This window comes from Microplitis mediator, chromosome 5 (assembly GCF_029852145.1).
Source record: "Microplitis mediator isolate UGA2020A chromosome 5, iyMicMedi2.1, whole genome shotgun sequence".
In the NCBI taxonomy this organism is placed as follows: Eukaryota; Metazoa; Arthropoda; class Insecta; order Hymenoptera; family Braconidae; genus Microplitis; species Microplitis mediator.
In genome coordinates, this window is record NC_079973.1 from 27,135,786 (window position 1) to 27,159,133 (window position 23,348).

Consider the following 23,348-nt stretch of genomic DNA (forward strand, 5'->3'; position numbering starts at 1 on the left):
CTTGAGTATCTCAGTTTACAGACGTAGCTCACAGAAGCTGTGTACTATCATAATTATTTATCTGGATTGCTAAACACTGTTGTTTTTTTATAAGTTTATAAAGCCAAAAAATAAAAAAATATTAATGGGTCCTGAAGCTATTAGACCCGTGTCTTTTAACTTTGAATTCAATCCCAATTTACGTAATCTCAAGAGTACCAAGTTTAAGTAGTAAAATATATGTAATTTTAAAATATATACACATGAGTAAATGGAAAAAATTATCAATTTTATTTTACGACTAAGAATAATTACAAAATAACAAATAAGTAATTTAATTTTTTTAATTAAACGTCAAAGCAATATCGTAAAGAAGAAATAAATTGTCTACTACGCTAGTATTTAAAAATAAAAATTACAATATTTTTTTTTTAGTCATTCGCAGACTATGTGATAAAACATTTGTATAAATATTTAAATAAATTGATAACTATATAAAAATTGCTTAGAGAAGAAATAAAATATATAAATAATTGCTATTTGAATTTTGATTTAAGAACTTTTCGAATATATTTAAATTGTTGAATAAAAAGTACAAGAAAAAATGAGTGAGGCGGTAAAAAAAAGTTGTTGTGAGCTGCCTTTGAATGAAGAATCAAAAATTAATCAAACAGATTCAGAAAATAATAATGAATCTAACGAAAATCCTGGAGATAATCGCACGGCGTGGAGCGGAAAGTTGCAATTTTTTCTGAGTATCATTGGATATAGCGTTGGATTGGGAAATATATGGAGATTTCCGTATTTTTGTCAACAAAACGGCGGTGGTAAGTTTATTTATTATTAATTTTTACCCGAGCAATCACTAGATTGATGTCTAGGTTGTTCCTAATGAACCCTAAACTGTTGTCGTTTATAAGGAAGTTACGTTACCGTAACTTAAAGTGCATAATCACTTAATTAACTGTGACTTATTGTTATTCTCCACCTTCAAATAAATATTTCATAATGTCTCTTATGCAAAATAATTTTTTGATTGCTCTAATAAAATCATGGCTGCTAATTTATTTTAAATAATTCATAAATTATTCAAATAGCGGTGATATTTATAAAACGAAAAGAATAAATAAAATAAAAGGACTTTTCAAGGAAGACGAGAGAGAGAGAAAGTGGCAGAGAGACAGAAACACCATAAGCCAGACTAGGGTGTTGCTTTCACGATCAATACAAGATTTCCTGCCAAATAAATTTTAAATAAACGAAATAAAATTTTTTTTTACGCGCGTTGATAACTTTTTCAATTACTAATTCATTTTACACGCAATCGATAAAATAATATTTACATTTAATCACATTGTTAATTTACCTGGTGTACTTTATAAATTAATAATGAAATATTACCTTCTAGTTTGAAATTCAAAAGATAATAATAATGTTTTCTTTTTTTTTTTGTTTTATTTCAGGTGCTTTCCTCATTCCGTATTCCATAATGTTACTTCTTGAAGGCATACCTCTATTTTTAATTGAATTGGGAATCGGCCAACGCATGCGACAAAGTACTTTGGGTGTGTGGAATACAATCCACCCCTGCCTTGGTGGAATTGGCATATCTTCTTGCATTGTTGCTTTCTTCGTCACAATCTATTATAATATAATCATAGCATGGTGTTTCTTTTATTTCTTCAATTCATTAACCGTGAGTTACTAGACATACTTTAAAAAAAAATCTTTATTAAATGTAATTATAAAATTTATTTTAAAAATAATTAATTTTTAAATGCATTCGAAAAGGCTGTAGGAAGAATTTTCAGTTTAAATAAAGATAAAAGTATGGAAGTAAGTGACAAATTTGAAATAAACTTTTTATAAAAAATTTTAAATTATTCGCTCTTTAAATTTAAGCAACAGCTGACGGCTGATCAGAGAACAGGTTGCGAATTATTTAGCTGAATATACCGTATGTCTACCCTACATACTTTAACTTTTGATATCAAAATGACTTATTGTGTGTCTTATTTATAATATTAATTGTAATATCATAGAAAATAGAGAGAAAAATATATTTTTTTATGATTTGAAGATAAATTGATTGAACTTTGATGTAGGACACTTTGATGTGGGCAGATTGTCCGAGAAATGATACTTCGGGACAAGAAATTGAAGAATGCGCTAAAAGTTCATCAACTGCTTACTTTTGGTACAGAGTTACTCTAGACGCCTCGCCCTCCATAGAAGAAGGAATGGACCTCAAATGGTGGATTGTTCTTTGTTTGCTACTGAGCTGGATCACAGTTTTTTTTATCGTCATGAAAGGGATACAGTCATCGGGAAAAGTATAAGTCTTTTATTCCATTCAAAGATCCATTTAAAGATTTATTTGAAATTAAAAAATTTTTCAGATCATTTACTTCACATCCCTGTTTCCATACATAGTTCTTACTATTTTTTTCATTAGAGGCATCACTCTGAAAGGCGCTGGCGTCGGTTTGCAGCACATGTACATTCCAGAGGTTCAAAAATTAATAAATAATTTTACTTGTCGAACGTAAATATGTATTTTAAATAGTTATGGTTTTATTTTTCAAGGTTGAAAAATTACTAGAACCCCGAGTTTGGTTGGATGCTGCAACCCAAGTTTTCTATAGTTTTGGTACTGCATTTGGTTCGTTAATCGCCTTCGGAAGTTACAATCCACCGGATAATAATTGTGTTCGAGATGTTATTTTAGTCAGTATATGCAATGGATTTACGGCTATTTATGCAAGCACTGTGGTATTTACAATTTTAGGATTTAAAGCCGTGTCAAACTTCGAAAAATGTGTCCGCAGGTAATATTATTTTAAATACCAACTATTTATAAAATTAATTTTACTTAATTTTCAGCAATCGTATTCTGCTTTTAATGCACGGGTTTCTAAACGATATTGATGATACCGAAGAAGAATATCAAGAAGCTATTGGGTTATTTAGCAGCTCTCGAATTTCTATGAACGTAACACTAGAAAAATGCAGCATTGCCGAACAGCTGAACCAAGTAAATTGTAAATCACAATTAAGGGCCATCATTTTGAATAACAAAATTAAAAATTTCAGGCGGCTGAAGGAACGGGATTAGCTTTCATTGTCTTCACTCAAGCAATAGTAGAATTACCCAGTGCGCCATTTTGGTCTTGTATATTTTTTCTGATGCTTCTGGCACTAGGATTAGGCTCTCAGATCGGTATTCTCGAAGGGATGCTCTGTGTCGTCTTTGAAATTGATTTTTTCAAACGGATTAAAAAACAATATATAACTGGCATTGTATGCACAACTTGTTTTTTTTTGGGTCTGATATTTTGCACAGGAGCTGGCGAATATTGGCTCGAATTTTTCGACAGTTTTGCCAGCACTATTGGCGTGGTGTTTGTTGCCTTTATGGAAATAATAGCCGTCGCTTATGTATACGGACATGAAAAGTGTGTTGATTTTATTTTAACACAAAAAATAATAATTGCTACATAGTAAATTACATTATTTTTTATTGTATTTAGGTTCTCTCAGGATATTGAAGATATGACGGGATATAAACCAGGACTATATTGGCAAATTACATGGAGATTTCTCGCGCCAGTTCTTATGGCAATGGTTTTAATTTCTAGTATTGTATCAATGATTTTAAAAAGACCTCAATATTCTGCTTGGAATGCATCACTTGTAAGCAATTAATGTATAAATATTTTCTCGAATTCATTATTTTTTATTTATTGTTTCATTACAGGGCAAAACAATTCTGACAGATTATCCAAACTGGGTATTAATGATCGGAATCTGTATTATATTAATCGGAATTGCTCCGATCCTGATAGTTTTCCTCCTGAGAAAATACAAAGGTATCAAAATTGAAGGAAAAAATATTTGCCGAACCGATACAACTATATCAGCTAAAGAAATAATGGCAGATGTTGATGTAAGTTTATAACATTTCTTTATTTAATTGATTTTCCAATAAAAATAATCAATGATTAAATTACGTAATTGCAATATTATCATTAATACTAATTAAAATAATTTATTTTATTTTTAGCTTCATGATGAATTAGAAAGTTTGTCGAAAGATAACAAAAATATTAAGGACGACCATTTATATAATAATTTACATAAAAATATCGTGTCGAAAGAAAAACAGGGGAAGTCTTTCAAAATGGAAATACTTGATCATTAAATTCTTTTTCCACACCTTCAAATAACAAATTATATTTCTTTTTTTTTACATCATTAAATTTTTAAATTTTTTATATAAATATATATTTTAGTTCGAATAAAAAATTGACATTTGCGAATTAGATAATATCAAGTAATCCCACTAATGATACTTTGTCAGTAAGTCACTAGAATAGAATAACTTTTTTTTTATCAGATTGCACATGAGAGCGCAATGCATAAAATAGATTAAAATATATATAGTATTATAACCAGTATTAAAAAAAAAATTTGTAAATTAATATAATAATTAATTAAATTGCTTATCATAAATTTTGGATTTTTTTTTACGCGTACTCATATCAAATGTTTGTCATTTATTTATAGATTATTTGTATTATTTTTATGAATAATAAACGAGTCTATTCAATAATCTGATTAATCAAACTACATGATCTATATTGTATTGATAAATCTGCTCGAGTACACATGAAGTATATAATGAAATCCTAAAAAATACATACACGGAATACATGGACATGAATTATAAATAAAACGTTACGTGCCAATCAAGGAAACCAGATGATTATCAAGTTATAGTCAAATTATATTGGAAAACAAGAATGAATAATAACATGTCATTCAAATTAGACAAGTTTATAAACAAAGGGTCCGCATCTAACGTAGTCTTCACACAAGGTCGACAATTTACCTTTACATTAAAAAACAACGAAAGTTTTTAAACTACTGATGACTCACGTGATAAAGTTGGCAAAAAATATCTAATATATATATAAATATCTTCGATCGACGGTATCAATTTAGATATGATATCATAGACACAATGTTATCAATTGTAAAAAGGATTATCATAAGCGAATATACGTTCGTTAATGCACGTAGTAAATATATGTAGGCGTAAAAAAAATAATAATAATAAAAAGGTAATACTTTTTGCCCGTGAGAACATTTAAAAGTTAAAAGTTGTCGAGTAAAATAGCAATAAAGCTGACCAACGATTCGAAGGGAAAAAAAAAAGGCGGCGACATTATTATTTGAAATTGTCAACGATAACAAACGTTAGTCAGCGTGTGTACCTACTAATAGTCAGTTGGATCTAGATCTTCGGACGGGACAGTTCGCCGGATCAAACAGTAAATTTATTTCTTCACTTCAGTTATTTATATAGAGTTTAACTTTTTTACTTTTAATATTAAATGTTATTGATTTCACTGGCATTGACATGGAAATTTAAAAAAAAAATGGTCATTTAAATAGATTATATATATCACGCAAGAATAAATTACTTATAACCCTATTCAAAATAATTTAAATATATTTTCAAATTAACGTGTTATTACTTTTTTTATCTATTCTGTCAGCGATAACCTTTTAGCGCTGTCTCAGTTTTAATGAGTGTGTTTTTGGTAATATATATATTTATATAATTACTTTATATTTGTAATGTTTGAAATTACCGGTGATGTGATTACTTAAGCAGTAATGTGACTATTCTTAAAATCTATATTTGCGCGCGGAAAATTTACTTTGACCTTGATTAAAAGCGCGTCAGTACTCTAAGATTCACACGGAAGAGATAAAGAAAATTAATACATATATGTATTAATATATATATATGCATGTATTTTAATATATAGGTCGCGAAGAATATTACTTAATCAGTTACCTAATTTTTATAAATAGAACTTCGTAAATTATTAGTAAGTGTACTTGATTTTTAATGCGCTATTGAATGTACATTATCATTAAGCCTAAAAGTAATTAAGCTAATGGATTTTATATTTCGTTTTTTATTAAATGTCTTTACCGAGAAATACGTTATCTATCACGGAAAAAAAAATTGTGGTTCTTTTAAACAAAATACTGTAGTTGAACATTCTAGTAGCGAGTACTTCAATATGTAGTAAGGGATACTACATAAATATTACTGACGTTACTACGGGTGTGGTTGAGTTGTTACGACAATTTTTTTTCCTTATATATTTTAGATTAAACTTTTGAAAATATTTTTTTTTATACAATTATCTTTTTTTTTTATCTATTAGTAAATTTTTTTCCTTGAATAAAACGCATGTGATTTTTATCACGACAAGTGAAAAGAATATTTGACTATTTAATAAAAATAAAAAATTTCAAGAATTGATAGTTGAAGGCATGTTCGTGCGGCAGCAATCATTATAACAATTAGTTAAATAATTATGATTGAATATTCATGTAAACGTTTGTGAAAAAATCTATAAAAACAGTAATGCTACAACGGTCAGTAAAAGTCGTTGAAGCGGATTTATTAATCGACCGTAAAATGGTGAAAAATATCGAAAATGTATCTTCAAATAATTTATTAAAACCGAATAATAGTGAAGCAAATGATAAGACTGGTGAAAATGATACCGAGTTTGTAGTCAAGTACCAGGGAAAAACTTTTGAGATAAGTGATTTTTTGAAACACCATCCGGGAGGACGTCAAACACTCAAAGCGTACAAGGGATTGGCGCTGGATAATGTTTTCAAAGATATAAAACATTCCGAGGCGGCATTCCATTTGTTTAATGAATTCAAAGTCAACAATGAAAATAGTTATGAGGATATAGAGGTAATTTATTAAACTGATTATTTTTTTAATTAAAGCATATGAAATGTTTTAATTTACAGTTAATTTTATTTTAAATATAGACTTTAGTTGATTGGAACCTGCCTTTATTGGGCCAAGTCGGTTCACTGTCAGATAAATATTGGGAGTGGGTTAATTTACCCGTAAATCGTCCAATCCGTCTTTTCAAATCGGATTACTTGGAAATACTCACAATCACACCTTGGTATCTGGTACCTCTATTTTGGATACCGATATCTATTTATTTTCTATACCTCGGATTAATGAGAAATATTTCTGAGTCATTTCGTAAGTTAATGAGCTCCCACATGTATTTAATAAATATTTATTTCCTATCAATAATAGATTTTTTTTAATTTTTTAAAGATTACTCCGCCTGTTATAAAGTATTGGCCTTTCTGTCGGGTTTATTAATTTGGACACTACTTGAGTACACACTTCACCGGAAACTTTTTCATTTAAAGCCACCAGCTAATTCAAAACTTCTCATTTCACTACATTTTATCCTTCATGGGATTCATCATAAAGTATTTATAATTTAATTACTAGACAATAATAATTTATCAATAAATTGATAATTTAAATTTTACTAGGCACCATTCGATGACCGACGACTGGTTTTTCCCCCAGTTCCCGGTATGCTCGTAGCATTTATTTTTTATCAAATATACAAAATTATTTTTCCTGTAACAGTAATAAATACAATTACTGCTGGAACCATGACAGGTATAATCCAAATTTATACTTGTATTTACAATTAATAAATAATTAACGAATTTATTTAGGATACTTGTGTTATGATTTAATTCATTACTATTTACATTATGGAACACCGAGTCCGCAAAGTTATTTTTACGAAATGAAAAGATATCACAACTACCATCATTTCTCCCACCACGACGCAGGTAAATAATTTTAAAAATACACTTTTATAATGTAATTAAAATTAAATTAATTATATTTGCTTACAAATAGGTTTTGGTATAAGCAACAAATTGTGGGATTACGTCTTCAAGACACTGATAATATTAAGACAATTGAAAAAGGCCATTATTTGGTAATTTATTTTTAGTAATAAATAATATTTATTGTAAAATAAGTAACTATATTTTTTTTACATGTTAATTGGTTGTGAAACATAAAAAATTTAAATAATATGATAAATAAAAATAATAACTTGTATATTTTTTAAATAATTTCAATAGCAAATTTGTTTTTTGTACAAGCTAGTGAGCCCTGATTTTTTATAGAATTTCTTAGGAATCGATCCTGATCGAATCTGCCTCGATCAGAAGTATACTCGATAGAAGCTTCGAAGAATACTAGCACATAAAAGTGTATAGAAACTATTTTTTAACTTCCCGCTAAGATAATTGAAAATTTTCCAAAATTTGGGAAGTTATTGGTTTCGGTCCAGTTTTCGAAAAACGAATTTCTATCAAATCTTGACGTTTTGAGGTTCTAGGAAGCTATTCTGACTAATTTCAAGATGATGTCCGAATGTATGGATGTACGTACGTACGTACGTATGTAAATATTCTGTAACTTTTGAACGGATAACCCGATTTTGATCTCCAAGATGGCATTCAACGCGGTTTGTTAATTGCTATAAGCTGTAAAAATTTGAGCTTAATCGGTAGGGTGCGTTCGGAGATATTTCAAAAATAAAAATTTTTTCAAAAATGTTTTTTTTTTATAACTTTTAATTTGCTAGATGGATTGATTCCAAAATCTAATCAGCTCTAAAACATTATAAGCCGCGTCGAATTCCACCTCAACCATCAAAATCCGTTCATTCGTTCAAGAGAAACTTTGAAATTTCTCAAAAACGACTCGATAAATCAATTTCAAAATTTGATCAGCTTTTGAACTTGATAAGACGCGTCGATTGCCACCTCAACCGTCTCAATCCATCAATTCGTTTGAGAGATATCGTTGGAGAAAAAATAGTAAAAAAACGTTTTTTTTTTCGAAAAGAACGGCAAACAAAAGTATTTTCGAGCTCGAAGAGTTCAAGGAGCTCGAAAACAGCGGGAAATTTTGGCGCTGGCCCGCAGGGTTAACCGATAGACCGATTTTTTTTTTTTTTTTTTAACAAGTAAAATAATCAGAAAATATTTTTAAAAATGCGTCAAGAACTTTTAAAAATCATTTTGTACTTAGTTTCAAAAGTTTTTTTCTCATAACAAACAAATTTTCAAAAAAGAAGTCACCCGAAAATAATCAGATGTCTGCTACTTTCAGTTTCATAATAATACAGCCTACAGCAACAACTGTGTGATCGATTTTTTTTTTGCTTTTTCTTTTTTTTTTTCTTTTTTCGTATGCTGCATGCTGGGCGCTACTACCGCCGCCATGCGAAAACAAACAAAAAGTATAAAGACAACAAAAAGACGGCGGTTAATTTAAAAAATTTGACTAGTAAGTGTCGATAACGCAATTTTTGTTTAATATATATTTTTGGCAATAGGGACAGTAGGTGAACTAGGCACCTATCGTAAAAATCATGACCATGGCATGCAAACTTACATGAAAACGCCTTGTCGTATTATTCGTCATGATTCGAGCGGTTATCTTTGGTCTTTTTATTTCTCGTGTTTGTTATTAATTTTTTTTACTAAAATTAATAATAAAAAACAAAAAAAAAATTTTAATTTTAAATTTCTACTTTTATGTAACGTATCTAAAACTCGCGTAATTGTTATCGTGCGGTCTAAAGAATATTTTATCATTTAGAGGTCACTGTTACAAAAGGATAAAATTTAAAAAAAAATTCATCATCTATAATTTTAGAAATTTATAATCAAAACATGTTTATGCGGCAACATCTATTTTGGCGATAACTTCAATAACTTTGACAAAATATTCAACATAATCGCTTGTGAAGAGAGGAAAAACACCAGTAATAGTACAAGGAGTGACGAAAAAAGTAAGGCGTAGTTTTATCAGCCGGCTATAAAATGTTGACGAGTACCGAAAATTGCGCTTCAACTAATACGTTGAAAACCAACGGTAGTGAAGCAAATGGTGGCAAAAGTGAAAATAATGACGGATTTAAAGTTAAGTATCAAGAGGAATCTTATGAAATAATTAATTTTTTGAAACATCATCCGGGAGGACGCGAAACACTTAAAAATTACAAAGGATTAGCCCTGGATAATGTTTTCGAAGAGATAAAACATTCCGAGGCCGCATTTCATCTGTTCAATGAATTCAAGGTCAACAATAAAAATAATTATGGCGACGTAGAGGTAATTCATTAAATTCATTATTTTCTTAATTAAAACATATTAATGACACTGAAGTTAGCAGACGTCTAATAATTTTTTGATTTTTTTTTTAGACGATAAACCATAAAAAAAAAAATTTGAAAAAATTGCACCTGTAGTTTTTTAAATTTTCTACATGTGCATATTTTCAGTTTTTTTTTTCTTCGAATTTAATTGTTCAAAAAAAAATCCAAAAATTTTGAATTGTCTGCTAACTTCAGGATCATACATATTAAATATTTTAATTTATAATTTATTTTATTTTAAATGTAGACTTTAATTGATTGGAACTCTCCGTTATTGGGCCAAGTCGGTTCATTGTCAAATAAATATTGGGAGTGGGTTAATTTACCCGTAAATCGTCACATACGTATTTTTAAATCTGATTACTTGGAATTACTCACAATGACACCTTGGTATCTGGTACCTCTATTTTGGATACCAATTTCGATTTATTTTCTATACCTCGGATCAATGAAAAATGTTTCCGAGTCATTTTGTAAGTTAATTAAATCCCCACATGTATTTAATGAATATTTACTTCAATTACCAGTAACATACTTTTATTTTCGATCGCGTTTACTGACAATTTATTTAATTGTTTATGTTTTATTTTTTTTTTAGATTATTCTGTGTGTTATAAAGTATTAGCTTTTTTATCAGGTTTATTAGTTTGGACGCTACTAGAGTACACACTTCACCGAAAACTTTTTCATTTAAAGCCACCAGCTAATTCAAAACTTCTCATTTCATTACATTTCATTCTACATGGCATCCACCATAAAGTATCGAAATTTTTTTTTTCTCTATCTTAAAATAATTTATAAATAAACTAATTTTAGTTAATTTTATTAGGCGCCGTTTGACGATCAACGACTAGTATTTCCACCGATTGCTTCTGCAACAGTAGCATATGTTTTTTATCAAATATACAAAATAATATTTCCTATCACAGCAATAAATACAATTGCTGCCGGGACCATGACAGGTAATATTTTAATTTATATTTGTATTTACATTTAATAAATAGTTCATAAATTTATTTAGGATACTTGTGTTATGATTTAATTCATTACTATTTACATCATGGAACACCAAGTTTCCGAAGTTATCTAGGCGACATGAAGAGATACCACAACTACCATCATTTCTCCCACCACGACGCAGGTAAATAATTTTAAAAATACACTTTCATAATTTGATTGACATTAAATTATTAATTATATTTATTGACAAATAGGTTTTGGTATAAGCAACAAATTGTGGGATTACGTCTTCAAAACACTGATAATATTAAGGCAGTTAAAAAAGGCCATTATTTGGTAATTTATTTTTAACAAACGACAATGAAATTAGCCAACGGTTAATAATTTTCGGATATTTTTAAAAACGATAAATTATAAACAAAAAATATTTTTAAAAATTGCACCTCTAATTTTTTTCATTTTCTACATGTGCATTTTTTTAGTTTTTTTTTTTTTTTTTGTGATTAGTTCATTAAAAAATAAAATCCGAAAATTGTTAATTGTCTGTTAATTTCAAGATATTTAATAATAAACGATAATATTTATTGTGAAACAAATAACTATATTTTTTTTTACGTGTTTATTGGTTTTTAAACATGAGATATTTAAATAATATGATAAATAAGAATGATAACTTATGTATTGTCTAAGTAAATATTTTTTTTAAATGCACACTGAGTCATTTCATTGCTTTTAGACATTAACATATTCAATAATCGATTAAGTTAAATAATTAAGTACAATTGTCGTAAGAAAAGAAAACTATCACTATTCTGCCTAGTTGTCATTGCAGTTATAAATATATATAATAACTTGTGAGAATGATAATTTACAAGGAGCAACTTTTAAAATCTTAAATGCATGAGACTTTGTACTGATTGTATTCGTTGTGGAAACTCACTTTAGATTTTTTATTAACTAATGTAAGTACTTAGCCGTAAAAATAATTAAAAATAAAAACGTACCAGTAATACAAGTTACCATAAATGACAATAAAACTTTAAATAAATAATTGAATGATAACACAAAAACAAAAGTACTCTATTTAACTTTTAAATTAAATGCTTCAATTTATCAATGACACTTTTTGATGCCAAGAGATTATTTAAATTTATAAAATTTTTATGCGCTTGATAAATTGAATGTTATAAATAAACTTTATTACAAAGTATCATAAAAATATAAAATATATAAAATAAACACAACCTTGAAGTTTAAACTAATAAATTATTTTTTTTATAATCAATTACTCCATTAAATTTAAAAAATTTCTAAACATGCATGACTATAAATTTTATTGCTTTATGATATTAAATAATTTATATTGACAAGACTATTAACGATCACTAAGTGTCCAAGTATTTAATCACTGGTACATTTTATTTTGTCATTTAATGCAATAAATTAATCAGATCTATTGATTTAATTGAAAAATCATTCACTGTCAGATCTATTGATTTGAAATCTTAACACAACGCGAGTGGTCTGATAAGTAATAAAAAAAAAATCATGTGCTTTCAGTTTTGACATTTTTTCTTCCCATACTAAGCTGCGGAAACGTACTTTTGTTCTGTACAGGATTTAATTTTGACGACAAATAAATAAATGCCTCATACAAACTATTTCTATCTAACACATTTACCTCAAAGTGTTTTATTTTTTCGCGCGTGCACCAATTGACAGCTTTGCTGGCGGTATTTTCTAAACTGTCATGACTCGAGTCCGCACGTGTTTTATTACCAACAACAATAACAACTATTTCTTTCTTGTCTTTATTCTTGTCAATGTCTTTTTTAAGAGGAATAAGAACATCAAGCGATTCTGGCTTGGCAGTATCATAAACTAGAACATACCCATCAGCGAAACCAAGATAATGACGTGCTAATTGCTGTTGTTGATTACTCGCACTGCTCTGAAGTCCCTCCAGTCCAGCAGTGTCATAAAATTGTATCTTTTCTTTGGTACCTCTGTCAGTTTCGATGTTAGCTGAGTAAATATCTTCTATCGTCGGATGTATTTCCTGTTAATTATCATTAAATAATCAGTCAAAAATTCAAAATAAATTTCAAACAAATAAAATAAATTACACGTACAGTTTTAGAACTGACATTCCCATAAATTAATTGCTCTATCATCGCTGTTTTTCCTACACCTTTCATACCACAAACTACAACTTTTGTTGGCTTGCCCATTTTTAAAATTTTCACATAAACTTTTTTTAAATTAATTATTTTTTATTAACTAGCAAATTAAAATTTAATTTATCTTGTTTTAAATATGTCATCAACATACAGGTGAGGTTAATCAAGGTAGAGTGTATGCCATGACAGGTTCAACACTTGATTATTTAAAATTAACACAGGTAACACATAATTGCACATTGTAACACATTATTTTATTTACTTTTAATTCAAAACTTTATTTAAATTAAAATTATACATGAAAATTAATTCATTTGTTTTAAAATTATATTCCTTTATGAATAAATTATGCATAATTTTTAACTCCGGGTTATTTTTATCCCTTAAAATAAAATTATCTCTAACTATTTGTGAGTATCATTCAGTAAAAACTATACACTTGTAATATACATATATATATAAATGCATATATTGCATGAGGATGTTAGTATCGATACGTCAAAAATCGAAAACGTCAGCTGCAACTGCTGCAACTTTACAAAACACGGATTTAAATATATAAATTTAAACTTAAAAATTAAAAAATGTCAAGTAAATCGTTTGAAAATGATAAATATTCAATTTTATTACCAACTTACAATGAAGTTGAAAATTTACCAATAATAATATGGCTCATTGTTAAATATATGGACGACTTGTGAGTATTTGAAACATAACCTCACTTATACGTATACAAAATAAATAAAAATAAACTGATAAGAATTTTATTATTTAATTAATCAACCAGCGGCTAAATTTGTTGATTAAATTTCAAAATTTTTAATTTTATTTTCAGTGGCTCGCCTTATGAAGTCATAATTATTGACGACGGCTCTCCGGATGGGACTCTGGAGGTAGCGCAGAAGCTCCAAAAACTCTATGGAGAAGACAAAATTATTCTGAGACCTCGAGAAAAAAAACTGGGACTTGGTACCGCTTACATACACGGTATCAAACATGCAACGGGAAATTTTATAATTATTATGGACGCAGATCTATCCCACCATGTAAACTCTTACAATTTATTTAGAAAATTAAATTAAATTAATTTATTTATTAATTGATTGTAATATTTTTTTGCAGCCACAATTTATCCCGCCGATGATCGAATTACAGAGAAAGAAAAACTACGATATTGTTACTGGTACTAGATACATAAACGGTGGTGGAGTTTATGGTTGGGATTTCAAAAGAAAACTTATAAGCCGGGGTGCTAATTTCATAACTCAAATTCTTTTGAGACCAGGAGTCAGTGATTTAACTGGCAGCTTTAGGTAAAATTTATTAAATAATTGATAAATTATTTAATGTCTGCTACTTTTACTACGATCAAAAATTAATAAAACTGTAATGATAATTATTATTTTAGATTGTATAAGAAAGATGTATTACAACGATTGATTGAGTCCTGCGTCTCCAAAGGCTACGTATTTCAAATGGAGATGATTGTAAGAGCGCGTCAATTCAATTATACAATCGGCGAAGTTCCCATATCATTTGTCGATCGAGTTTATGGAGAATCGAAATTAGGTGGCTCTGAAATAATCCAATTTATCAAAGGCCTCGTTTATCTTTTTGCTACGACCTAAAAAAATAATTTGTACTCAACAAAAATACCAATGAAAATGTAAATTTAAATAAATACATTCCGCCATTTGTATATAATTGTGTAAATTTGTACAATTTTTCGTAATAAAAAATTGCACTTGAATTTTAAATCATTTTATTTATTCAAATTTAATTATCAGCACCGTAAAATTTTAATTTGCAGTCTGATAAATTATTAATAGTTGAATTTACAAAGTGGTCTAGATCCACGTGGTCGAAAAAATATTTAAAAAGTAACAAGTTAACGATTTACACAAAAGCCGAACGCTCTTCGCCGCACCCTCGTGACGTCACGCAGCCTCCACTTATTGATCCATCAACAATCGCTGGAATAATGTAGTCTGAGCATCAAGGGATTAACTCAGCCTTAAATCAGACAGTACTTTTACTACTAAAGAAAAAAAACGCCGTGTCTATCCAAAGTATAATTTAGAAGTTAATAAATATTTGTACGAAATTAATTACTTCCCTCAGCGGACAAACTAATCTATTTTTTCGTACCAATAAATATTGATGAAATAAATTTGAGTATTCAACATGAAGCGAGGTTGATAATTGTTACCCTGGCTACCGAAAACTCGTAAAATTATCGGGACTAAAGCTTCTGTTGTGCAACAAAAATAAATATAACTTGTAAAAAACATTGAACAAATATAATAATAAATGTAGATATGATATTTAGAAAATAGCATGAGGGTCCAAGATAAAATAGGGAATAGAGCCAATGCAGTATTCAGTAATTCAGTTGTGGCGCAAGCTTAGCTGCGATCAGACGTCTGCGGGTTGGCTCTGCGCCGGGTTTATTTGCCAGCACCCAACACACATTTGAGCTTGAAATGACTGTGCCTTTTAAATTTCACGTTTATCATTACGGAAAATATCAAATTTATAATCTTAACTAATATAAATTTAAGTTGTATACATTTTAAATATTTATTTACGGCAAAGATGCCGAGAAAAATTGAATTTAACGTGATATATGCTTCAAGTAAGTTCACATGATTAAACATTGCCCTATAATTATTATTCAATACTTTTACGCTTGATTTAAAAATAACCTATCGATATAATTATCCAATTATAAAAACAATAAACAAATTAAATATATATATGTATTGTACAAACAGGTGAAGATGAGAGACACTCGTGTCTGGAATTAAATGTCCATGGACCGACAGTAAGAGGATGGCAGAGTGCAAGAAGATGCGGATATCCACAAGAATTAATTTTGCGTTTACATGGACCAGCTAAACTTACGAGGATTCAAGTACTAGCTCACCAATATCTTATACGTACGTTAAAAAAAAAAATAATTAAGCACGTAAGCGTTTAATTATCCTGTGATTTCCTGAATGATCAGTGATTAATTAAGTGTCCAATTTAACACGAAAATAGCCTTGAGTTAGTGCATCACGCGAACCAAAAGTTGTTATCATACAATAACATTTCTCTGCAATTACAGTAGCATGATATATATATTTATGAGTGCTCTAGATTCTATGTAACATCAATGATCAATGACGCTTAATTATTTACGTATTGTTTTCAGCGGAGAAACTTGAAATATGGACGACAAAAGAAGAAAATGCATCTGTCAATACGTCTTTTAATTATTTAGGTTACATAACATTGTCTGACAATGAATCAACGCTTTATAAAAGCCGTGAGCTCAAGAGTGTTGCACTTCCGGAAGCAAAAGCACTGTCATTGAAGCTACGACTGCATAAACCGCACCAGAATAAACACAATGTTTACGAGCAGGTACACAGTATTTCTAATAAAATATTTTCTTTTGTTGGCAAGTATTGGAGTATGTATTACTGATAACTGATAAGAATCTTATTGCTGACATTTGCTCCAGGTTGGACTTATCGCTATAAATATTATTGGCGAGCCATGCACACAGGAAATGAATAACCAGGGCGAAGTTCCCTACAATCCGCACTATACCTCACCCTATGATGATTTAGCATTTGAAATGTATGTCGATCGCGAAGTTGCTAAAATAATTCGTCAAATGGAAATTAGAAAATTGCAAGCTGCTGAAGGTAAAAATAAATATTTTATTATAAGTGACTGTAATTAAAAGGAAGTTATTAAAATATATTTTTTTAATGAGTAGAAGAAAGATTTGAATATGCATCGAAATTAAAAGTTGCTATGGAAATACTCAGAAAAGCTGGGGAGAGACTTGGCAAGTATGAGTTGGAAAAAAAATACGCCATTGCGTTGGAAGATTACGATAAAGCGAAAGCAAAAAAAGCTCAAGCGCAACAGTATAGACAGGAAGTTTATGACAGTTTGGACGTTAATGATTTACTTGAGATTGACGGAGTAAGTTTTTTTTAATTACGAATTTGCCTTTTAGAAGAATGTCTTATTTTATATTTACATTTTAGCCGTTGGAAAAAAATAATATATCAACGGTTGACGGTAAAGAACCTATTTCTGATGCTGGAGCATGTAACAATGCAGCTGTCCCGGAAGATATTTTATCACCGCCGCGTTTAGTTGTCCCACCGAATCGCGAAGGGGCTATTTCACCCACTGGTCCTCCGCACCAGCCGCCAATATCTCCATTGCACCAAAAGCCTCATAGTCCAGGTAATTTTTAAACATTTAAAATTCATTACCAATAAATTAAAATGTCAAATAAATTTTAGAAATTACGGATAGTCCACCGAATGGTGTGTTAGAGAGACAAAATAACAGAAATACTGGATCGCTGAGAAGAAAAACTAAATCTGCGGGTCCTTCTTTACGGTCTAGTTATGAAGCATACGAAGAACGAACTATTCCAGCTCTTCGACAGTAAGTTTAATTTATTTACCACCAGCTAAAATATTTTTATGATTAAAAAAATAAATAATTACAGTTCGCATACAAATGAATTTACCCGCGAGTGTCACTTGGACGCTGAAGTAAAAGTAAATTCAAAGCTCAACGATCGAGAGAAGAAGCAAGCAGCTCTACCAATAACCGTATTTGGAATGGAGATGGTTGAGAAATTTTATTCAAAACAATTTATGGATAAAGAAGAAGGACTTATGATGCTTAAAGAAGAGCTAAAAAAATTTGACCCCGAAGTCTCAAAGCATTCGGCCAACAAGACTGCAAGAGCTGCAATTTTTCTGCTCCATCGTGCTCTGAGGGACAAAGTCTTCAGTGTATATAGTCTAGCCGCACAACTAATAAGACTTTTCTTTTCCGAGTTTGCTACCAATAGGTAGTAAATTATTAAATTATTTATTTATTTATTATTTGATTATAATTATCATTTTTTATATTTATTTTTAGAGTATCGTCAACAGAAATAGCTCGTAGTGTAGATAGATTGCTTCCTGAATTATTGACTAAATCCGGTGACACAACACCGCGAATTCATAACATGGCAGTTCATACTATTCTAAGTATGGCTGATTGTCAATGCGTGAGAGAGCTTCATATTATTCCAGTCCATTTGAGCCGCCCTGTACTGAGTAGTACACATCAAAGATTAGCATTAAGTCGTTTAGAAATGGTAGAACAGCTAATACTTAATCATGGTATTTCTACCGACAAGCAGAGGTGATTAGTAGTTCATTAGATTTTACTGATCAGTGTGAATGTTGCTGGCAATTTTGAGGAATGCTAAATTTATATTTCAATTATTTTAATTGTAAAAAAATTTAGCATTGCCTCAATATAATACTTTGCAAATTTAAATTAGCATACTTTTTCTCTGATAAGACATTGTAATTGTTGCAGTGGATTAACGTGCCGCACATTATCCGAACTCGGTTCTTCCGGTCTACATCATCCGGCAGAAGCTGTAAGAAAAGTATCCGAAAGAATTTTAGTGCTTGTTTATAAAATTAATCCTAGATTAGTAAGAAAACAGCTTCCACCTGATGATGATATTACGCGAAGAAATTTATTGTTTCGTCAGTTATATCACGAATTTGATCGAATAGATCTTCAAGTATGTTTCATGTTGATAAATTAGATTACGTTGCTAAATTACTTGTTAGTAAACTGATTATTTTTTTTTTTTAGAGGAAAAAAGAATTGGAATCAACACCAAAGCAAACAGTTACTCCAACTTGCACCAAGTCCGCTGATAATAATTCAACAAAATCGCCCTCACGTGCAAGTCCTGTGCAAATTAGCACAGAAAGCTCAACAAGTGTCACGTCACCGTCGGACAACAGTACTGATCATAAAGGCGATAAGTAATAACTCTTATTACTGTCAATTTAAAATTACATTAGTAGAAAAATTTACTCTTAAGTCAAAGATTATATTTAAATAAATGTTTTATTTCAGAGTTTGTATATTTTGCCTGTCAAAAGGTCAAGGGTACTCTGAAGATGGTCTAAATATTCATTACTGGCGTTCGTGTCCAATGTTAACGCGATGTGAATCGTGTTCACAAGTGGTAGAAATATCGCATCTAAATTCTCACTTGTTGAGCGAATGCGACAAAAGAAATGATTATGTTAAATGTGACACTTGTAAGCAGGCGATTATTGAAAAATCTTTTGCAGAACATTCTAATGATGACTCGTGCACAAGTACGTAACTATAAATACCTGAATAATTAATAGCGATGTAATAAATAAAATAATTTTTTAGGGCCAGTTGAAGGATACGAGCGATGTCCTCTCTGTAGAATTTTGGTAAACAAAAACAAATGGAAGGAACATTTGATGGGAGACAATCCATGTCCAAATAATCCGCGAAATAAAATTAATAAGTCATGTATGTATTGAATAATAATCGATAAATTTAAATAAGGAGAGATATCATTTTTGGTCACTTAGTATTAAATGTCAAAAAATGGAACAGTGGCTACAAAATGCTAGTTTTACCCTATTTAGTATTATTATTATTTAGTAATTAAATTTAAAAATTTTTTTAGGCACAAAATCACCGTCAAAATCGCAAAATTTAAGTGGAAAAATAACATCACCTACGGGAAGAGATTACTAGCATTAGTTTTATACAATTCACTATTGTGAATTGTATGAATTTTATTATCAGATATTTTAAATATCTATTTTATTTTTTTTAATAACTTTTTTTTTTATTTATAGTTTATATATTTGTTACTTTTTGAATAACGTTTTTTCATATTTATATACTTATATGTATATTAAAGTTTTTTATAGTCGAACCCGTCCTTTAGTGATGAAAAATAGTCAATATCCGGTTATTTAAAAAAAATATTTAAGTATATATGGAAGAAAGAAAAAAAATGCATGTACGTGGAGGTGAAACATCGCACACATTTTCAAATAAATTTAATTTTTAGATACGCTTAATATTTCCATTAGTGCATAACAATAATTAAAATTAATTATTAATTATTGATAAATAAATACTAGGAACTTAAATTGTCAACTTAAATTAAATTAATGCGAACAATATAAAAAAAAATACCTCGATATCCGGCCGAAGCATTTTAAAAACATCAATTTGCTTACTTGTGAATGACTGATGATAAGTAAAATTAGTTATTATTGTTTTAAATTAATAAATAGAATAAATGTTACATGCATTTTAAAACGGATTTATTTTATACACGACCTTTAAAAAAAGACACGTCGAAAAAATATAAAATACATCAGCTCACCACAGCAATAACTTTTATTAAATCTTAAGCTACTTCTTCAACTTGTTCGTCCACTACACCTGAGTCAAGTTCTCCAGTAGCCAAGTCATTATCGTCAGCTTCATTTTCGTCAACGTCAGCTTTCACTGACGAGTCATCATTTTCATTATTCTTATTAGCGATCCTATTTTGTTCAAACTTATTAACTTCTGCAATTAAAAAAACACAAAATTAATTACCCAACTGTCTATAAATAATAATCATCTTCACTTTAATTAATAATTCAAATGTAAATTACCAAATTGTGAGCAATCGGCGCCAAGTAAACGCAAATAATGTATCGTGTCACACACAGGAACGTAAGCTCTCAATGACATTGTTCCTCTCCATCCCACAAGGTGTAATTTTAATGAATCTGGAGAGTCGTCTTCTTCATACATCAAGACGCAGCTGCCAGCATCTAGTCAATAAAACAATTTAATTAATAAATTATCTTTAAAATTAAAATATAAATAATTAAAAACACTTCTTACCAACACTCTTAAGTCGTTCCTGAGTTTTTTCACTCAACTTCTCAATTTCAGGAGGCTTCTGAGGATTATTGTTTTGCAAAAGCATTATCAAGTCGTCTCTAGTAACTTTAACTTTGCGGTTATCGCTTATATATGAGATTACACTCTGCATTCCTTCCTGTGCCATTCGGAAGGCGCATTTCATATTTCTGTTGTCGCAACGTACAAATGTTTTAACTCCAGTGTTGATCATCTTCACTTGATGTTCGTTTAGTAAAATAATATCGCGAATTTCCGGAGATGTAAAGTAAATATTTTTTTTTTTACCCTCGTGACACCTGACATAGAGACAGCGAGGATCTAGTTCGTCTGATATATCATAAAATTTCCTGGAAAAAAAAATAATTACAAATATCTGTGAATAAAAATTACTATCAGTTATTTTAAAAACCTACTTAATGGAAGCCCAAACATCTTCCTTGTCGTCCTTGAAGAAGACAAATGGATCCTCACGGTATCCAATAATTCTCTTACGCTTTCTATCAGGACCCGCAGCTTTATTTTGTTCTTCTAAATTACGTTTGTTGTTGTCATTCTTTTCTGTCTCCACTTGATTCTCCTCTTGTTTCTTCACCACCTCTTTCTCTTCACTGTCTTTCTCCAAACTAGACTCTCCATTCTTTTCCTTAATTTTATTAAACGATCTCGGCTGAACAACCGACGATTCACTTTCCCAAGGTAGCGGTTTTACTTTTTCCAGCAGCGCAACAAAGAACCCGCCGGTATCCTGATGATGAGGCAGTATCCTCATACACCTTTCAAGATGATACTTTTCAGCATCTTCAGGATTAGGTGGGAACATTTTGGGTCTTATTTGTGTGTGCCAGTTTTCAGGTACTTCCTCCCACGATTTATAAAACTGAACGTCTTTAGAGCCCAGTAGCCAGGTGCTGACACCAGGATTGCATTTAAGCCCAGGTACTAAGTCCCTGCCATCAACCAGCTGGACGGAATCACCAGTTTCCGCGAGAATACGGTGAAGGACAGCTTCATTTTCCACAGGATTCAATGAGCAAGTTGAATAAACCAACTTACCACCAACAGCCAGCATCTCTAGTCCTCTTTTTACAATCCGGTATTGGATTCCATGCAAATTATTTCCATTAGCTGGTGACCACTTGCACCAAATGTCTGGATTCTTTCTCATAGTTCCATCTCCGCTGCAAGGAACATCAGCAAGTATTCTATCAAATTTCAATACTCCTAGGGTTCCATCTGGATTAGTGACTTTGAAATTAGGCATAATGGATGAATCCTGATTAGTAATGAGAATATTTGGACTATTAAGTCTTTTAGCTTGATGCACTAACATGTAGCATCGATTATTATCAACATCATTGGCGACAACGAAACCTTTTGGATGGGAGACAGCCTCATCAGCGTGAATCATCTCAATCAATTGAGCTGTTTTTGATCCTGGCGCGGCGCACATGTCAAGAACTTTGTGCCACGGCTTGACATCCAGCACCAAAGGTGGTATCATACTGACAACCTCTTGTCTGCTGATACTCCCACTGCTTGTTTCAGCAATCAAAAAATTGTGTAACCTGAAGTACGCCTCAGAGCGTCTGATATCTTTACGCGTGAGCTTCAGTTGCCAAGCCAGACCCTCAGGATAAAATGGCAATGACTGGGGACGCATCTTTTCCGCATCATCAGCGACTTCATTATCACCATCTAGTTTCATATTCAAAATCTCCTCAAAAAAATCGCCTTTTATTATTTTCAGCAGCGTTTTGGCTTCGGTCTGCGACCCGGTGATACGAAAAGCTGCCGGCAAATTTTCTCTCATCGTCGTTATAAATGAATCCCATTGACCTTCGGGTATAACTTTCTGAGCTTTATAATAGGTCTCAAAATCTTTATTCTCCCTGATGATATCATTGTACCGACCCTGAGATCTTTTGTCCTGTCCTTTGTTCTGAATAAACAAAATTTTAATGAACCAACTAAACATAACCAACTTGTTGTCATTATGATAATTATTAATAAAATAAATACTTACTTGTAATTTTTCACGTCTTTTTTCAGCGAAATTTTTCTTAGGTTTATTTCTTCTTCCTCTGCCCATTGTTAATTATTATTATTCAATAATAAATTTATAAATACAACAAAAAACAAATGATACACGTGGTTTTGGCGGGCCGAACAACTGTTTTGATTTTGATTATAAAATATCTATCCAAGAGCTCATTTGATTTTTTTTGTTTTTCTAGTGCGCCAGTGGCTCTCCCTAGATCACCAACTCACCAATTTATCACATATGTTCAATGAAAGTCCTTGATATATATTTTTAAATATCATTCATTAT

At 30.3% G+C, this 23,348-nt stretch overlaps 6 protein-coding genes across 8 annotated transcripts; 4 read left to right on the forward strand and 2 right to left on the reverse strand.

Annotated features, from left to right (window-relative positions):
- The first annotated feature begins 26 nt into the window (after positions 1–26).
- Positions 27–4,824, forward strand: LOC130667620 (sodium- and chloride-dependent transporter XTRP3). Of its 2 annotated transcripts, XM_057469334.1 has the most exons (12): positions 27–308; positions 415–806; positions 1,443–1,675; positions 1,771–1,815; positions 2,085–2,312; positions 2,379–2,489; positions 2,566–2,807; positions 2,863–3,013; positions 3,073–3,434; positions 3,510–3,672; positions 3,737–3,925; positions 4,043–4,824. In XM_057469334.1, exons 2-12 carry the CDS (start codon positions 584–586, stop codon positions 4,178–4,180), a joined length of 2,085 nt encoding a protein of 694 aa, XP_057325317.1. In that variant the 5' UTR covers positions 27–308; positions 415–583; the 3' UTR covers positions 4,181–4,824. The 2 variants fall into 2 exon arrangements, with proteins under 2 accessions (XP_057325317.1, XP_057325318.1); XM_057469335.1 differs by lacking the exons at positions 27–308; positions 1,771–1,815 and having other exon boundaries at positions 432–806.
- Positions 4,825–6,411: 1,587 nt separating this feature from the next.
- On the forward strand, positions 6,412–7,964 carry LOC130667626 (fatty acid 2-hydroxylase). The gene is made up of 6 exons (XM_057469345.1): positions 6,412–6,772; positions 6,853–7,078; positions 7,157–7,317; positions 7,384–7,516; positions 7,576–7,695; positions 7,766–7,964. The coding sequence occupies exons 1-6, from the start codon at positions 6,428–6,430 to the stop codon at positions 7,849–7,851; spliced, it is 1,071 nt and encodes a 356-aa protein (XP_057325328.1). The 5' UTR covers positions 6,412–6,427; the 3' UTR covers positions 7,852–7,964.
- Positions 7,965–9,201: 1,237 nt separating this feature from the next.
- LOC130667622 (fatty acid 2-hydroxylase) lies at positions 9,202–14,975 on the forward strand. Its single transcript, XM_057469338.1, has 9 exons — positions 9,202–10,041; positions 10,333–10,558; positions 10,684–10,844; positions 10,915–11,047; positions 11,107–11,226; positions 11,300–11,381; positions 14,061–14,271; positions 14,348–14,538; positions 14,634–14,975. Exons 1-9 carry the CDS (start codon positions 9,751–9,753, stop codon positions 14,851–14,853), a joined length of 1,635 nt encoding a protein of 544 aa, XP_057325321.1. The 5' UTR covers positions 9,202–9,750; the 3' UTR covers positions 14,854–14,975.
- On the reverse strand, positions 11,144–13,312 carry LOC130667628 (NF-kappa-B inhibitor-interacting Ras-like protein). Its single transcript, XM_057469347.1, has 2 exons — positions 13,178–13,312; positions 11,144–13,104 (listed from the first exon to the last, which is right to left on the reverse strand). The coding sequence occupies exons 1-2, from the start codon at positions 13,274–13,276 to the stop codon at positions 12,592–12,594; spliced, it is 612 nt and encodes a 203-aa protein (XP_057325330.1). The 5' UTR covers positions 13,277–13,312; the 3' UTR covers positions 11,144–12,591.
- Positions 14,976–15,278: 303 nt separating the features above from the next.
- On the forward strand, positions 15,279–20,413 carry LOC130667617 (centrosomal protein of 104 kDa). 2 transcript variants are annotated; one of them, XM_057469328.1, is made up of 14 exons: positions 15,279–15,860; positions 16,000–16,164; positions 16,422–16,633; positions 16,734–16,920; positions 16,995–17,206; positions 17,272–17,476; positions 17,536–17,683; positions 17,748–18,098; positions 18,170–18,439; positions 18,602–18,833; positions 18,908–19,083; positions 19,178–19,425; positions 19,487–19,612; positions 19,773–20,300. In XM_057469328.1, exons 1-14 carry the CDS (start codon positions 15,821–15,823, stop codon positions 19,841–19,843), a joined length of 2,643 nt encoding a protein of 880 aa, XP_057325311.1. In that variant the 5' UTR covers positions 15,279–15,820; the 3' UTR covers positions 19,844–20,300. The 2 variants fall into 2 exon arrangements, with proteins under 2 accessions (XP_057325311.1, XP_057325312.1); XM_057469329.1 differs by having other exon boundaries at positions 15,283–15,860; positions 18,620–18,833; positions 19,773–20,413.
- On the reverse strand, positions 20,408–23,269 carry LOC130667619 (tRNA (cytosine(34)-C(5))-methyltransferase). Its single transcript, XM_057469332.1, has 5 exons — positions 23,043–23,269; positions 21,433–22,958; positions 20,999–21,366; positions 20,764–20,925; positions 20,408–20,674 (listed from the first exon to the last, which is right to left on the reverse strand). The coding sequence occupies exons 1-5, from the start codon at positions 23,106–23,108 to the stop codon at positions 20,511–20,513; spliced, it is 2,286 nt and encodes a 761-aa protein (XP_057325315.1). The 5' UTR covers positions 23,109–23,269; the 3' UTR covers positions 20,408–20,510.
- Positions 23,270–23,348: the final 79 nt, after the last annotated feature.

Coding starts and splice junctions, on each gene's coding strand:
- LOC130667628 (XM_057469347.1), bottom strand. CDS start 13,276: ATGGGCAAGCCAACAAAAGTTGTAGTTTGTGGTATGAAAGGTGTAGGA. Junction 13,105..13,177: donor GGAATGTCAGTTCTAAAACT/GTACGTGTAATT, acceptor GATAATTAACAG/GAAATACATCCGACGATAGA.
- LOC130667626 (XM_057469345.1), top strand. CDS start 6,428: ATGCTACAACGGTCAGTAAAAGTCGTTGAAGCGGATTTATTAATCGAC. Junction 7,079..7,156: donor AAATATTTCTGAGTCATTTC/GTAAGTTAATGA, acceptor AATTTTTTAAAG/ATTACTCCGCCTGTTATAAA. Junction 7,696..7,765: donor TTTCTCCCACCACGACGCAG/GTAAATAATTTT, acceptor GCTTACAAATAG/GTTTTGGTATAAGCAACAAA.
- LOC130667622 (XM_057469338.1), top strand. CDS start 9,751: ATGTTGACGAGTACCGAAAATTGCGCTTCAACTAATACGTTGAAAACC. Junction 10,042..10,332: donor ATAATTATGGCGACGTAGAG/GTAATTCATTAA, acceptor TTTTAAATGTAG/ACTTTAATTGATTGGAACTC. Junction 11,227..11,299: donor TTTCTCCCACCACGACGCAG/GTAAATAATTTT, acceptor ATTGACAAATAG/GTTTTGGTATAAGCAACAAA.
- LOC130667617 (XM_057469328.1), top strand. CDS start 15,821: ATGCCGAGAAAAATTGAATTTAACGTGATATATGCTTCAA. Junction 18,440..18,601: donor ATTTCTACCGACAAGCAGAG/GTGATTAGTAGT, acceptor TTCTCTGATAAG/ACATTGTAATTGTTGCAGTG. Junction 18,834..18,907: donor TTGATCGAATAGATCTTCAA/GTATGTTTCATG, acceptor TTTTTTTTTTAG/AGGAAAAAAGAATTGGAATC.
- LOC130667620 (XM_057469334.1), top strand. CDS start 584: ATGAGTGAGGCGGTAAAAAAAAGTTGTTGTGAGCTGCCTTTGAATGAA. Junction 2,808..2,862: donor TTCGAAAAATGTGTCCGCAG/GTAATATTATTT, acceptor CTTAATTTTCAG/CAATCGTATTCTGCTTTTAA. Junction 3,014..3,072: donor TTGCCGAACAGCTGAACCAA/GTAAATTGTAAA, acceptor TAAAAATTTCAG/GCGGCTGAAGGAACGGGATT.
- LOC130667619 (XM_057469332.1), bottom strand. CDS start 23,108: ATGGGCAGAGGAAGAAGAAATAAACCTAAGAAAAATTTCGCTGAAAAA. Junction 22,959..23,042: donor AAAGACGTGAAAAATTACAA/GTAAGTATTTAT, acceptor TTGTTTATTCAG/AACAAAGGACAGGACAAAAG. Junction 21,367..21,432: donor GATGTTTGGGCTTCCATTAA/GTAGGTTTTTAA, acceptor TTTTTTTTCCAG/GAAATTTTATGATATATCAG.